General features: G+C 42.9%; 1 protein-coding gene across 6 annotated transcripts in view; it reads left to right on the forward strand.

Moving 5' to 3' along the window:
• Nucleotides 1-15,597, forward strand: part of PDGFRA (platelet derived growth factor receptor alpha) — a 61,658-nt gene that overhangs the window by 31,220 nt on the left and 14,841 nt on the right. For all 6 annotated transcript variants that reach the window (XM_012441147.3, XM_012441151.2, XM_012441150.3 and 3 more), the window contains 11 exons: nt 49-220; nt 312-501; nt 3,395-3,510; nt 5,299-5,425; nt 6,439-6,632; nt 7,797-7,891; nt 8,110-8,242; nt 10,857-10,961; nt 11,360-11,470; nt 12,118-12,271; nt 14,071-14,237. In XM_012441147.3, the coding sequence (XP_012296570.2) occupies nt 49-220; nt 312-501; nt 3,395-3,510; nt 5,299-5,425; nt 6,439-6,632; nt 7,797-7,891; nt 8,110-8,242; nt 10,857-10,961; nt 11,360-11,470; nt 12,118-12,271; nt 14,071-14,237 (1,564 nt within the window). The remainder of the gene's footprint in view (nt 1-48; nt 221-311; nt 502-3,394; nt 3,511-5,298; nt 5,426-6,438; nt 6,633-7,796; nt 7,892-8,109; nt 8,243-10,856; nt 10,962-11,359; nt 11,471-12,117; nt 12,272-14,070; nt 14,238-15,597) is intronic.

Here is a 15,597-nt window from a genome sequence, read left to right on the forward strand (position 1 = left end):
CTAGGAGCGAGCTTTTTAAAAGTCGGTTTTCTTCCCCTTTTGCTGTAGAAAGGCAAAGGCATCACAATGCTTGAAGAAATCAAAGTCCCATCCATCAAATTGGTGTACACTTTGACGGTCCCCGAGGCCACGGTGAAAGACAGTGGAGATTACGAATGTGCTGCCCGCCAGGCTACCAGGGAGGTCAAAGAAATGAAGAAAGTCACTATTTCTGTCCATGGTACATTCCGCTTTCTAAAATGTCAGTCGTCCATGCTGCTCGGGATCCATCTATGGTAATCATTATTTAATGGAAACTCTTCCCTGTACAGAGAAAGGCTTCATTGAGATCAAACCCAACTTCAGCCAGTTGGAAGCTGTCAACCTGCATGAAGTCAAAAATTTTGTCGTAGAGGTGCAGGCCTACCCAACTCCCAGGATATCCTGGCTGAAAAACAACCTGACTCTGATCGAAAATCTCACCGAGATCACCACTGATGTGGAAAAGATTCAGGAAACGAGGTAAAGAAACACTCTGCCCAAGTATCCCTGTTTTTTTTTAGTGTGCATCAGAGATGGACTGAAGTTTGTGTATGTCTTACAACGCAGACACAAAGTCACTCTAGAAGATGTAGCAATCTGGTTAAGAGATGCTCAAAATCACATCCCTTTAATGATAACATTGCAATATGGTATCAGTATGCTGGTACGTATTTAAAGAGAAGATGAGAAAAAAGAACTAAAAGCTCTGGCCCCCAGGGAAAGACAGGTCACTGGATTCAGCTAGAGTAGAAGAAAGGAAGGAAAACTGGACTCACCAGGATTAAATAGATTGAATATATTCCCTGATGTTCATGATCCATATTGCAGGTAGACATGTATGGTGATTACACCCATGAGGCAGTTATCACACCACCTTACATGAAAGTAAACGTCATAGACTTAATATGGAATGCATTTGCCCTAATTGAGGACTTTACAGGAAAGAAGAGTAGAGCCTGGCTAAATTTAGTCAGGAGAGAGATGTGCAGTGAGTGAGTTGCTTAGATCCCTGCCTTTTAATCAGAATGGTAGATTGCTCTTAGCTCTTAACTGGTGGTAGAGTTTTGAGTGAGTCACCCCGCATCCTCAGTTTCCTCATCTGCAATGCAGGATAAACAATACCTTATGTCCTTCGAGGCAAAGAATTGGATCAGATAATATCTTGAGGTCTCTTGAGGTTTTAAGCTGTGATTAGAATCCAGGAGTCAGAAGGTACATCATGCAGCACCCAGCTAATCAGCCCTATACTTTTGTCAGAAATTATCTCAGAAAGACAAAGTCAGTCCTGTATTTCAAGCCTTCAGCAGGAGGAAGAACAGAGCCTTTCTCATCAGTTAAGTTCACCTCAGGATTTGCTTTCTTCTTTCTGAACTAAATTCCACGTGTAATTGAGAAGCAGTGTCTGAGAAAATGGAATTTTACAACCTCTATAGAACAGTAAAGGAAAAATGAAGTGGGATGCTGAATCTGGATGGGTTCCTGATGACACAAAATGAAGGTGCCCAACGAGGAGGGCAGCTTTCCACAAGGAACTTCCACAAGGCTGTGGAGCCAGAGAGGAATAGTGTGACCCTGGTACAGCTGACACCTCCAACACGTGTGTGAGTGTTGGGATCGCCCCAGTTGGGCACCACTGTCGGGGTCACCACCCTGAGTGAATTTCCACATGTGAGCACTATCTGCAAGCCATAATCGATAGCAGTGGCAGGATAGACTCACCAACTGCATGGTTCTGGAAAGATGCCTTTCCTTTTTAATGATCCAAGGATTCTTCAACATGTATTTTTTAGTTCCTATTACAAGCCAGTGAATACAAAGATGAACATGGTAGATGGGGGATCTGGCTTCCTGGAGCTTAAAACTAGTGAACTCACTGGTTTTCTTGGCCAAAGAAGTGTAGACAACAAGCAGCAGAGAATAATCTGGTAATCAGCATCCCAGGGTGCCCTCAGGGACTCTCTAAGGAAATCCAGTCCTGAAGCACACCCAGTATGGCCCAGCCTGCTCTCTTCACAGGTCTGAGCGCCCCAGCATTTGCAAAGTGTTTTGGAGTCGATGAAATGTTTTCACACATACGATCTCCTTTCATTAACTCTCACAATGACTCTGTGCTATGTGTACAGTTACCATGTTTTACACACAAGGAAACTGAGGCATGGAGAATTGTGATAATACCTGATACCTTCTTACTCCATGACCAGTGCTTTTCTTCTCTGTTCCAGCTGCTTTTCCACACTGTGATGAAAGGACAATCAAATGGACACATACTATGTTTACACACACACATGCACACACACATACAACCTGATGTCATTCATAGTCCAAGTAAAATATTTTTGGGGAAGCTTCTCTTTAATAAAGTACGAAGAGGCATATTTTTTCTAAATTTTTTTTTTTTTTTGAGACAGAGTCTCGCTCTGTTGCCCAGGCTGGAGTGCAGTGGCGAGATCTTGGCCTGCTGCAACCTCTGCCTCCTGAATTCAAACCATTCTTCAGCCTCAGCCTCCCGAGTAGCTGGGATTACAGGCATGCACCACCACGCCTGGCTAATTTTTTTTATTTTTTTTTTATTTTTAGTAGAGATGGGAGTTTCACCATGTTGGTCCGGCTGATCTCGAACTCCTGACCTCAAGTAATCCGCCTGCGTCGACCTCCCAAAGTGCTGGGATTACAGGCATGAGTCATTGAACCCAGCCTATAATTTTTTTAAATAGGTGATAGAATCCCATTCTTGAAAAACAATCAAGCATAAAGAGAGTGCATTGTAAGAAGCCTCACTGTACCCCTGTTCCCAACTGCCCAGTTCTTCCCTCCTCCCCACAGTGATACACCTTTATTAGTTTTATTATGTTCTTATGAAGCCTTCCAGAGTTTCTTTAAGCAAAATACAAGCAAGTAGGAATGTTATATCCTGTGACTTCTCCATACCGATAGGTAGAAAATATCCTCATTCTATCTTCCAGTGGTATTCCATTGTTTGGCTGAACCACCTAAATGATGGATATATAGGGGAAGCAAGTATCTTTTTTTTAAAAGGTAAAAATAAAAGGTTTTTTGTTTTTAAAGAAAAGCTGGTAAGCTGTGCTTGTTCATTCAGAAGTCAGGCCCTGGCTGAACTGATAGCTCTTGGAGAAGGCCATTGCTCATCTCTGAAGGTCTGGTTTTCTCTTGTAAGAATTGTGTGTATGTTCCAGACATTCAGTGTGTGCACTGTATATTGAGAATTCCAGAAAAGAGATGATATGGACAAGAAAAAAAAAGATGACTTTACTTTTTAAAGTAAAAATAAAACTTAAATTGAAGAGTACAATTGCTTAAATGATTGGAACTTACGTAGCTACTGCTTGTTGAAACAAAATCCTTTTCTTAAAAGGTATCGAAGCCAATTAAAGCTGATCCGTGCTAAGGAGGAAGACAGTGGCCATTATACTATTGTAGTTCAAAATGAAGATGATGTGAAGAGCTATACTTTTGAACTGTTAACTCAAGGTATGTAAAGGGAGTATAAAGATAATGCTAGCTGTATAGATGAGTGTCTTCCAAGGAAAGTCTGGCACTTTTCTCCCAAGTCGTGGAAGAAAAGCAACACTTAGGAGAGAAGCAGTGTCTGTAGATGTCACTTATCAGGGATACGTCTGCTGGACTCATGAATTCAGGTATTTCTGGGAGGTTCTGGGTTACTCCAGAATAGGCGGGGAATCCCTAGGCTCCGCTAGCTTTCTTTATTTATGTAGAGATGGGGTCTTGCCATGTTGCCCAGGCCAGTCTCCTGGGTTCAAGCTATCCTCCCACTTTGGCCTCTCAAAGTGCTGGGATTACTGGTGTGAGCCACTGCATCCGGCCTCCACCAACTTGCTTAGCACCCGCTTCTCAATATGGCACCTCCAGATCTGAGAAGAGAGAAGTGATACTTTTTGGTCCAGATGACCTTAGATTGTTCTGGAGAGTTTTGCTTTCCTTGTAGACATTGTACAGTGGTCCCTACCAGAATGGAGGGCCCAAGTCTGTTTACAATCAGGCTCAGCAACTATCCTGAGTCCCAGCCATGTGCCAGGTGCTGTTTGAGGTGTGCTCATGTGATCCTCACAGTAAAACCTGTGTTACAAGCATCATCGTATCTCTAATTTATTTCACCACAGATTTAGAAAAGAATCGTTAAAACCTAATAACAGGCTGGGCGTGGTGGCTCACACCTGTAATCTCAGCACTTTGGGAGGCTGAGATAGGTGGATCACGAGGTCAGGAGATTGAGACCACGCTGGCCAACATGGTGAAACCCCGTCTCTACTAAAAATACAAAAATTAGTTGGACGTGGTGAAAGGTGCCTGTAGTTTCAGCTATTCGGAGGCTGAGGCAGGAGAATCACTTGAACCTGGGAGGTGGAGGTTGCAGTGAGCTGAGATCGTAGCCCTGCACTCCAGCCTGGGCGACAGAGTGAGACTTTGTCTCAAAAAACAAGCAAACAAAAAAACCCAAAAACATAATAACATACCACAGATGCATTTTGGTAAATGCTGCTTTAGATTATACTTTAGCTGAATCCATTAATTTAATCCTAAGCTATAATATAATGTTAAGAACCTCCTTGCCTTTCAAGCCAAATAGCCAGGGACTTTCCCTCCCTCCCTGCCTATCTCCTTCCTCACCTATCTCCCTCCCTGCCTATCTCCCTCCCTGCCTATCTCCCTACCTCTCTGCTTCCTTCCTTCTTTCTTTCCTTTTTTCCTTCCTTCCCTCCTTCCTTCCCTCCCTCCTTTTCTTTTCCTTCCTTCCCTCCCTCCCTCTCTTCCTGCCTGCCTGCCTGCCTTTTGTTCTCTTTCTCTCTTCTTTCTTTGTTCTTTCTTTTTCTTCCTTTCCTTTCCTTCTTTTCTTTCTTTCTTTCTTTTCCCTCTCCTCTCTTTTTTCTTCTCTTTTCTTTCCCTTCTTTCTTTCTTCTCACCATGTTGCCCATGCTTGCCTCAAACTCCTAGGTTCAAATGAGTCTCTTCACCTCAGCTGGGGCTACAGGTGTGAGCCATTATGCCCACGGACTTTTTGCTTTCTTCACTCCAGGTTTAAAACATCACAGGCATAAATCTCAAAACACTAAAACTGTGAAAATGCTGCTAACCAAGTAGGTCTGTCTACACTGGAGTGTTACTTGTACAACTGGTTTCAGCCCCGCTGGAGTAGTTTGAATGGCACGTGGATGAGTTGTGAACTCATATTCCACCTTGTCGTCCCACATGTACTGGGACACGAACTCTTCCATTCTGACTTCTTTCTGCCTCTTGCAGTTCCTTCATCCATTCTGGACTTGGTTGATGATCACCATGGCTCAACTGGAGGACAGACAGTGAGGTGCATGGCTGAAGGCACGCCGCTTCCTGATATTGAGTGGATGATTTGCAAGGATATTAAGAAGTATGGAAAACAGATGTGTCTTCTTTTGTGGTCAGAATCTTTCTCCCTTGATGCGAATGATGTCAAATACATTTTACTTATTGACTGTAAGATAGGGTTTTGGGTGCGATAGCTTTAGAGTGTGTATGTTTTGTCACGAATAGCTGTAAAGAGAAGGTCCATGGCTTTCATTAGACCTTGAAAGTGTCTCCAATTTGAAAAAAAGATAAATTTTAAGAACCACTGTCCTAAGGAGATTTCTACTACCCTGGCTCACATTTCTCATTTGATGACCTTTTTTTGGTGGCTGGACTGCATGTAAACATAAATGTGACTGCTTAGTCCCTCATCTGCCCACCTTCTGTTTGGTGGGTTAATTCGCCAGTCCTTCCTCCCTCCCCCAGTCCTCAGCCTTCTTAAATGGGCACATAAGTGCTGTGTTTACACTTCATCCATGGTAACTGGATGTGTTCAGAAGCCTCAGTTGCTTCTTCCTCTAGACGGAGACTCCTCGTCTTAACCTAGGGCTAAGGATGGACTTGGATGTTGACTGGATTTTCTAGAAGATTCCAGCATGGAGTGGGAATCTAAGTCTTATAACTCAATCTGAGGATTGCCACAACTGTAGTGATACCTTAGGGGCTCTTTTCAGTGTGAGTGGTGAGAAGGGAGGGCTCCAGGCCATTTTGAAGGGGTGAGAGATTGAGATCATTAAATATGGTTGAAATTGAACTGTTCAGTTTGCTCATAGGTTCAAGAATGGGGAATGGTCATCATATTTTATTAAACTTGTTTATCCCTACCTGCTCTGTAAACAGTTAGCTTTCAGTTGTTCATGTGTGAGTTATTCCCTCTCGAGCATATGCAAACAAGTTTTAATGTTCATTTGCACGTGAAATAAGTCAGCGTGTAGTGCCCCGAAATATAGACCAGGTCCCACCCAACCTCTTGCCATCTTAGCGGGTTCCCATGGCTCCACTTATTGCCATGACTCTCAGGAATTGGCCCTATACTTAGGCTCTTTTTCTCTCTAGATGTAATAACGAAACTTCCTGGACAATTTTGGCCAACAATGTCTCAAACATCATCACGGAGGTCCATCCCCGAGACAGGAGTACCGTGGAGGGCCGTGTGACTTTTGCCAAAGTGGAGGAGACCATTGCGGTGCGATGCCTGGCTAAGAATCTCCTTGGTGCTGAGAACCGAGAGCTGAAGCTCGTAGCTCCCAGTGAGTTGCTCAACAGTCAGGACGAGTCATCAGCTGAGCCCCGTCTCCCCACCATCCCATGGAACCTTGAATCTCAGATAGGGTCATGTAGGAATGAAGATCCCAAGGCAGAAATTCAGTTATGAATGCCATTAAAGGCATCTGGGACTTTGTTTTATTTTTTGAGACAGAGTCTTGCTCTGTCGCCCAGGCTGGAGTGCAGTGGCTTGATCTTGGCTTACTGCAACCTCTACCTGGGACTTTGTTTTAGATTCAGATCCAAAACCATATCTTGCAAAGGCCCCTCAACATTTTGCTTGTCTAATAATTTTATCTAATAAATTTGTCTAATAATTTTGCTTGTCTAATAATTTGCAGTCTCTACTTTGAATGTCTGTGTATGTGGATGGAGTGTGGGAAAGAAGGATCTTCTGTCTCATTGTGGATGAAGACAAAAGCAATATAAGCAAAATTCAACTTAAAAATAAGCTTTATAATAAAGCATATGAAGTAGAATTTTCTGCCCATATAGTAGCTGTCAGTTGCATTTATCCGTCATTTTATTTATTTATTTTTTTTATGGAGTTTCACTCTGTCACCCAGGCTGGAGTGCAATGGCATGGGCTTGGCTCACTGCAACCTTCGCCTCCCAGGTTCAAGTGATTCTCCTGCCTCAGCCTTCCGAGTAGCTGGGATTACAGGTGCATAACACCCCACCTGGCTAATTTTTTTTTTTTGCATTTTTAGTAGAGACAGGATTTCACTATTTTGGCCAGGCTGGCCTCTAACTCCTGACCTGTGATCCACCCACCTCAGCCTCCCAAAGTGCTGAGATTACAGGTGTGGGCCACTGTGCCCAGCCTGCATTTATCCATCTTTATGGATGGATATGATTCCTATTCTAATTCTGTCCACAAGGTTACTGTTGGAGCAACTTTGGAGAAAAAATACTGAGTTTTCCTCATTGAATTTTGTCCCCTTCTTGTATAAAGGAAAGAGCTGATGTAGTTTCCTGGGTGTAGATGTTTGAGAGATGGTACTGCATATCCCTAAAATGAACCAGGCAGCCCTCACACTTCCCCACCAGCATGAGAGATTCCTGGCTCAGACAGACACACTACCTTGCTGCCGCCCTGCGTGTCCTCGAGGAAACTCTCCATTGTGCCTCTCTCTCTTGTCACCTAGCCCTGCGTTCTGAACTCACAGTGGCTGCTGCGGTCCTGGTGCTGTTGGTGATTGTGATCATCTCACTCATTGTTCTGGTCGTCATTTGGAAACAGGTAGATATTTTCTCATAAAACTAAATATCTTTGAAGCCAATGGTAACAAGAAGAATAGCAACCTAGTTCAGTGCTTGGCACAGAGAAGGAGCTCAGTATTTATATGTGGAGTGATCGTTGTTGGACTCTACTTTGTCCAGTCACTGTGCTGTTTCAGTGAAGCTCTGGTGCACTGGAACTTTGGTAACTCACCAGTTACCTGTCCTGGTCATTTATAGAAACCGAGGTATGAAATTCGCTGGAGGGTCATTGAATCAATCAGCCCTGATGGACATGAATATATTTATGTGGACCCGATGCAGCTGCCTTATGACTCAAGATGGGAGTTTCCAAGAGATGGACTAGTGCTTGGTAAGTTCCATGGGGGTGACCTCCCAACACTCCCTTTTCCCTTGCACACAGCTTTACAATTTAGAGGCCTTGGCAGAATAGAGATCTGAGCTTGTGCTTAGTAAGAACTAAGCAATAGAAATTTGATTTCGGAAATAGATTTGATTTCAGAAAATAGATTTCTGTCTTGACTATGAGTTAATTGGATCATTGCAATGATTTTTTAAAAATCTCATTCCATAACAAATTACGGTTAAAGAAAATTTTACAAAGGGAGAAGAGAATATGAAGAGGGCTGGCAAAGATACCCACCAAAATTGCTTTGCTTTAGAAATGACACAAACGGAAAATGAGATGAATTTCTCTGACTAAAAATGAGTAGTTGAGAAATGAATGAGGACAACCGCAAAAATGTATTTTGATTCTGTACATTCTGAAGATGCATTAGATATTCCTTTTTATATATTTGGAATATGGAATATAAAAATATAGGTACATTTTAAGGCAAAATGTGTAAAAATAAGCAAGCCAACTTATCACAAGCATTTCAAATATTTCAGTCCTGGGCTGAGACCAAGTATGTGAAGCTTTAGTCCAAGGGAATATTTCTTTTTTAAATCACATTCCGAATGAATGAAAACAAGACACAGGCAAATGAAAGTAGAGGTAGAGGTTGTGTTAGATGAATGATCTAACAGTATATATGTTAACAAATGCCAAATGCAGGTTTTAATTATCCACCTCTCATTCCAAAATACAGAAGAGTTTAAGTCTTCTTAGAGAGTTACTTAAGCTGAAATCAAGCAAGACACCAGAGTGAAATCACCTTTGCAAAAATTGTAACTGAGGAAATTATGACAGTGAATGAGATATGATCCAACCAACTCCATCTTGCTTTAGCTTCCAAGCTGTCCTCGTTCCTTCCTGGGCATAGGCCGAACTGATTTTGATAGGAACTTAGTTTATAGTTTGACTTTAATAAGAAGACAAGAACAGCCCTTTGCCCAAACAAACCCTCTTCTTGCCTGGGAACTAGACTGCCTTTGCGAGACTAACAAATTAACTACAAGATTAGAAAGGACGGTTTAGGAATCACTGTTGTAAAACCTGAGGTCAGTGCTTGAGATATTTTAGAGACCCTGTATTTCGATGCACCAGCTGACATCACCCAGGTCTCATCTGATCTTGTGGCCTCTACCTAGGAACTGACTCAGTGCAAGAGGCCAGGGTCAGCTACCTATGATTTCATCTTTGACCCAACCAATCAGCACTCCCATTTCACTCCCTACCCACCAAATCATCCTTAAAAACCCCATTCCCTCAGTTTTCAGAGACACTGATTTGAGTAATAATAAAATTCCTGTCTCCTGTACAGCTGGCTTTGTGTGAATTGAACTCTTTTTCTATTGCAGTTCTCCTCTCTTGATAAATCTGCTCTGTCTAGGCAGTGGGCAAGGAGAACCCATGCGTGGTTATAAGAACTGCTCCCAATTTCAAATACTTATATTTAAGCATTTTTTATTTTCTTGCCTACTTCTCAAAAAGGGATTAGGAGCTTAGGGAGTTAAAAAGTAGTAAAATAGGCCAGGCACGGTGACTCCTGCCTGTAATCCCAGCACTTTGGGAGGCCAAAGTGGGAGGATCGCCTGAGGTTGGGAGTTTGAGACCAGCCTAACCAACATGGAGAAACCCCGTCTCTACTAAAACATACAAAATTAGACTGGCATGGTGGCGCATGCCTCTAACCCCAGCTACTCCGGAGGCTGCAGCAGGAGAATAGCTTGAACCTGGGAGGCGGAGGTTGCAGTGAGCCGAGATTGTACCATTGCACTCCAGCCTGGGCAACAAGAGCAAAACTCCTTCTCAAAAAAAAAAAAAAGGTAGTAAAATGTGGAGAGAAGGACACTATTCCCATTATACCAAGAGACATTGCTGGCGAAGCAATACCTTTCCAGGTACAATTTCCAGTAACACAGGCATGCAGTAAGAGGCAGTGTTGGCTGTTGGTGTCTTTGATGAGCCGAGTCTTTCCCTGGCTTGGCTATCCATGGTGAGACTGACACCTTGGGAAACAGTTCTCGCAGACTGCGGGCCCTTTCAGGATGGGGACAGCAGCTTCATTGTGCTCTCAGGCCATTTAGCTCCTGGTGGAGTAGCCTTCCTAACAAACCGGGAAACTTGAGCCCAGCCTGAAGTTTTTACTTAGTCACTCCTTGTAATCAGTTATATTTTGAATACTGAAGTATTTCCAGTGACTAAGAATTTACTAAGACAAAAGATGCCCCTGTTTGCATGTGGAAAACAGAAGGAGAGAGAACCAGGGAGTCTGGGTGAGAGCCCCTGAAGGCGGAGGATCCCAGGGGCTGGCCCTGCACGCAGGGGAGCTGGTAGACAGCGCGCTCACACCGGGGTGTTTTCTTTCCTTTGCAAATGTTATTTGACAAAAGCAATTATGCTAATTTCCTTCCCTGTGGGCTCAATTCTGTTTTTGACACCGTGACTTAGAGGAGTCATTATGCTTACTCCAAACTGGAAAGATGCCCGCCCAGCTGTCCACCCGCAGAGCTGGCTTCCGTGCAGAACACTGAAGAGGCTTCTCGAGTTCTTGGGCATTAATGATTCTGCCTGCCCACAGGTCGGGTGTTGGGGTCTGGAGCGTTTGGGAAGGTGGTTGAAGGAACAGCCTATGGATTAAGCCGATCCCAGCCTGTCATGAAGGTTGCCGTGAAGATGTTAAAGCGTAAGTGCTCCTTCCTCGGGATTTTATGAGCACGGTGATATTAAGGGAATTGCTCAAAATCATACAGCTAGTAAATAAGACATTTAGGACTAGGTCCCGGTTCTTCTGACTCTAGGTTTTATGTGTATTTAGACCATGTTGTCAATTAGATTTATTTAGATTGCTCTTGTTGCCCATATGTTGGAAAATTAAGAGTTGTTGTTTCCAGTGACTTCTTTTTACCAGAAAGACTAGGAATTAGTTATTAGCATTGAGGCCAAGTAGCTATCTGCTTCTTTTAGACTTTTGATTAATAGAAAGATATCTAATCGCAGGATTAGTCATGTTCTTTTTTTTTAGTCTGAGAACGGGAAATTGGTAGCCCAGCTGGACTGATATGTGATTTATTCCTTCAACAGCCACGGCCAGATCCAGTGAAAAACAAGCTCTTATGTCCGAACTGAAGATAATGACTCACCTGGGGCCACATTTGAACATTGTAAACTTGCTGGGAGCCTGCACCAAGTCAGGTGGGCTCGCTGACCTGGAGTGGGGGCTTTCACTGGACACGTGTGGTTTCGAAAACTGTTCAATCAGGCTTAAATCCTCCACTCTCCATCCCCGCACATGCCAGGAAATAGAAGTCCCTTGAATGGAGCTGACTAGTTCCCTTGAATTGATAGAAGCTCATTGTTTTTGATCAACATCTGTTGCCAGTCTAGTCATAGCCATTCATGGCTTTTTTTTTTTTTTTTTTGAGTCAGAATCTCACTCTGTCACCCAGGCTGGAGTGTAGTGCCACGATCTCGGCTCACTGCAACCTCCACCTCCCGATTCCAGCGATTCTTCTGCCTCGGCCTCCCAAGTAGCTGGGACTACAGGCGCATGCCACTACAGGCGCCTGGCTAATTTTTTGTATTTTTAGTAGAGACTAGAGAAGGAGCTTCACTGTGTTAGCCAGGATGCTCTTGATCTCCTGACCTCGTGATCTGCCCGCCTTGGCCTCCCAAAGTGCTGGGATTACAGGTGTAAGCTACCGTGCCCGGCCCATGGCTTTAAAAAAAAAAAACTTTTTTGGTGTCTTGTTTTTTTCTGCCCCATATTATCTGCAGGATGATTCCTGGCTTTTCTGTTCTTCATTTTCATACCCGTCTCCTAACGGTTTTGGTCCCCATAGGCCCCATCTACATCATCACAGAGTACTGCTTCTACGGAGATTTGGTAAACTATTTGCATAAGAATCGGGATAGCTTCCTGAGCCACCACCCTGAGAAGCCAAAGAAAGAGCTAGATATCTTTGGATTGAACCCTGCTGATGAAAGCACACGGAGGTGGGTGCAAACAGAGATGCTGTTGTCTATCATTACCTTACAGGCATCAAAAATGGAAAGACCCATATCCTGATAGATTCCATGTCTGCAGGTTCAGTGCACAAGGTAGCAAGATTTAGAGTCAGACTACCCTACCCAGTCATTCCATGATCATGCAGAGAGATACATGATGTCGACAGGTGTTTGGGACTGGAATATCACATGGGAAGGCCTTGTTAATAGATTTGAATGGGAGTGAGAGTTGGATGGAATCACTCTGGGAGCTCTTCTGCTCTTTACATGTGATCTGCTTAGGACCTATAAAATGAGCTCTGGCCAGGGACGCTTGAGATCTGGAACCTTGTGAGAACTCTGTGGATCTCCAAGCTCGAGGTCCTTGCTGAACCTGAACCTATAAATTACGCCAATGACAGTGATCCCCAATGTAGAAACTTAAAAGTGGCTGTAAAGAGCTCTGTGGATAGGAAGTTCTACAAGATCAGAAAGTACAGTGAACTCACTTCATAATAAATAACTTGAGGGACACCAAATGGATGCTAAATTGATTGAGTAGAAGGAATTGTATGCCCAAGCCACGTGGCCACATGGCCCAGGTTCCAAGCCTTGTGAGTTGAAAAACTGAGAAAGAATAATGACAGACTCAATGTAGTGAATTCTTCAAACTAGAAGTGTAATGGACTTACAGGTCCATGGGAGTGCAGCCCCACTGTCTTAGGTGTAGCTCTTCAGGATGTGCGTGCTCCTGCTGAAGATGCGCAGGGAACTGGCTCTGAAAACAAGTGAGTGATACTTATCATGGCAGCTGACATTTGTGGAGTCCTTTGTATGTGCCAGGTGCCATGACAAATATTCCCCTCGTCTTTCCCATCTTTGTCAATGGGATTCATTCTACATCTTCTGAAAAGTGCTTCCTTGATCCCCAGATCGCGTCATTTTCCTTACAGACTATTGAAACCTTTCTTCCTTCACAGCATATCTGAGTTTGAGTTGATCTGTGTATTTGTTTGGTTTTGTTTTTTTACATTTCTTTTTTTTCTCTATTTAAAAAATTTTTTTATATCCATAGGTTTTTGGGGAATAGGTGGTATTTGATCACATGAGTAAATTCTTTAGTGGTGATTTGTGAGACTTTGGTGCACCCATCACTTGAGTAGTATACATTTCACCCTATTTGTAGTCTTTTCTCCCTACCCCCTCGACCTTTTCCCCCTGAGTCCCCAAGTCCATTGTGTCATTCTTATGCCTTTGCATCCTCGTAGCTTAGCTCCCACTTAGGAGTGAAAATATACGATGTTTGGTTTTCCATTCCTGAGTTACTTCACTTAGAATAATAGTCTCCAATCCCATCCAGGTTGCTGTGAATGCTATTAATTCATAACTTTTTTTGACTGAGTAGTATTCCATCATATATATATTATATACCCCATTGTTTCTTTGTCCATTCCTTGATTGATGGGCATTTGGGATTGGTTCCATATTTTTGCAATTGTGAATTGTGCTGCTACCAACACATGTGTGCAAGTATCTTTCATATAATGACTTCCTTTCCTCTGGGTAGATACCCAGTAGTGGGATTGCTGTGATCTATATATTTGTGTGATTATTTGATTAATGGTCATCTCCTTGACTAGATCACCTCATGTGAAGGGTGTGAATTGGTTTCGCTTTTACCCAGTTAGCTCCCCCACCTACCTCAGTACCCGGCACATTGTAGGTCCCCCCAAATCATTATCTACTGCAAGTGGAATGATCACTTCAGAAGGGCACCCTGGGTAAGATTTCTCTTTCTGTGTTTACAGCTATGTTATTTTGTCTTTTGAAAACAATGGTGACTACATGGACATGAAGCAAGCTGATACTACACAGTATGTCCCCATGCTGGAAAGGAAAGAAGTTTCTAAATATTCCGACATCCAGAGATCACTCTATGATCGTCCAGCCTCATATAAGAAGAAATCTATGTTAGGTAAAAGTGTCTATACTCCCTCTGGGTGTTGGTACTGTCCAGTGGTTTAATGTGATGCTTAAAGTATTCAGGGGGAAGTGTAGAGGGATGATAAGTGAACCTGGCAGCCCACGTGGTCTCTAAATGCAGGTCTGCACAACCAGTTCTGTGACACGTTTCCAGGTTTGTGGCCTGTAAATTGAAAAGAATAAAAGCGGATAATGTAATAAATTTTGTAAACTTAAAGTGTAATAGGTTTAAAGAATTTTCCTGGTATCTTCCTGCTGTAAACATTTTTTAAAAAAGAATTATTTATTCTGATATAATGAATTTCCTTTTTTGTTGCTAACATGTCTTTTTCTTTTTTAACAAAAATATGGTGCTTGATTTGTTTTTTCAGTGCCCTTACTTGGCAGAATTACAAGTTGGCAATTTTATGTTGGTTCCTCATGCTGGTTTTTTCCCTTAAAAGTTTTAGAAGTCTCTGTCTATGAGTTCAGTAACCCTTGCTTTTTCTTTTCCTAACATTCAATTTGTGATGGAAATGGAGAGTAGATAATTTGCAGTTGTATTTTCTGGACAAGTGTTTCTGTTGAATGTTCTCTGAAGGTAGGTCTAACTGTTTTTTAAGCACATGAGTATGTGGCAGGGTGAAATTGATTTATAAACTCCAGGGAGTCTAGCTGATGCCTAGACCAGATGGACCACTTCACAGCTGCTCAGGGTGGCCCCTCCAGAGCCCTGGACTTGTCACAGACTTGGAGTTGGAAGTCTGACATTGGCTTGTCCTGTGAGCTTGTCTTTTTGGGTGTGAGCTCTCCCATTAGTCAATGCAAAAAAGTGTTGAGCTGCGGTGGACGTAGTTTTGGAAATTATTGTTGTGCTCTGAATGTTTTCAGGGTTCTTAAGTGAAAGGTACAATCCATTTAAAACAGAATGTGCTTGTTTTGCAAAGCTTAGTACACAATAATATTTTCCATTTCTGCAGTTCCAAGTTCCATTCACCTTTCATTGCCAAATGGGTGAACTTCCAAGCGCTTTTAAAAGATTAGCCAGTGAGAGTTATCGGAACCAGTGCTTCCTCTCCCCTCCCATATTGTTAAAAATAGTTTACATTGCTTCCCAGTCTGGGCTGGTGGACTTGGCATGAGATGTCAGAGGAACCCTGAGTCATCCTCAGGCCCAAGCCCTGTTGGCAGGCAGACCACTGCTTTCTGGCTTTCTGTGGCTAGCTGAAAAACATGTGAATGGCTGGAGCTACTCTTGACTTGCCTGAACATTTTTCAAAAAGAATTGAGAACTTCTGGATTAAATTGCCTTCTTCCTCGAAAACGCTGGGACCCTTCCAGATGGGATTAACTGGGGAAAGTGGACAAGTTAC

Source organism: Aotus nancymaae, unplaced genomic scaffold, assembly GCF_030222135.1.
Source record: "Aotus nancymaae isolate 86718 unplaced genomic scaffold, 86718_ANA_hifiasm-v0.15.2.pri h1tg000006l, whole genome shotgun sequence".
In the NCBI taxonomy this organism is placed as follows: domain Eukaryota; kingdom Metazoa; phylum Chordata; class Mammalia; order Primates; family Aotidae; genus Aotus; species Aotus nancymaae.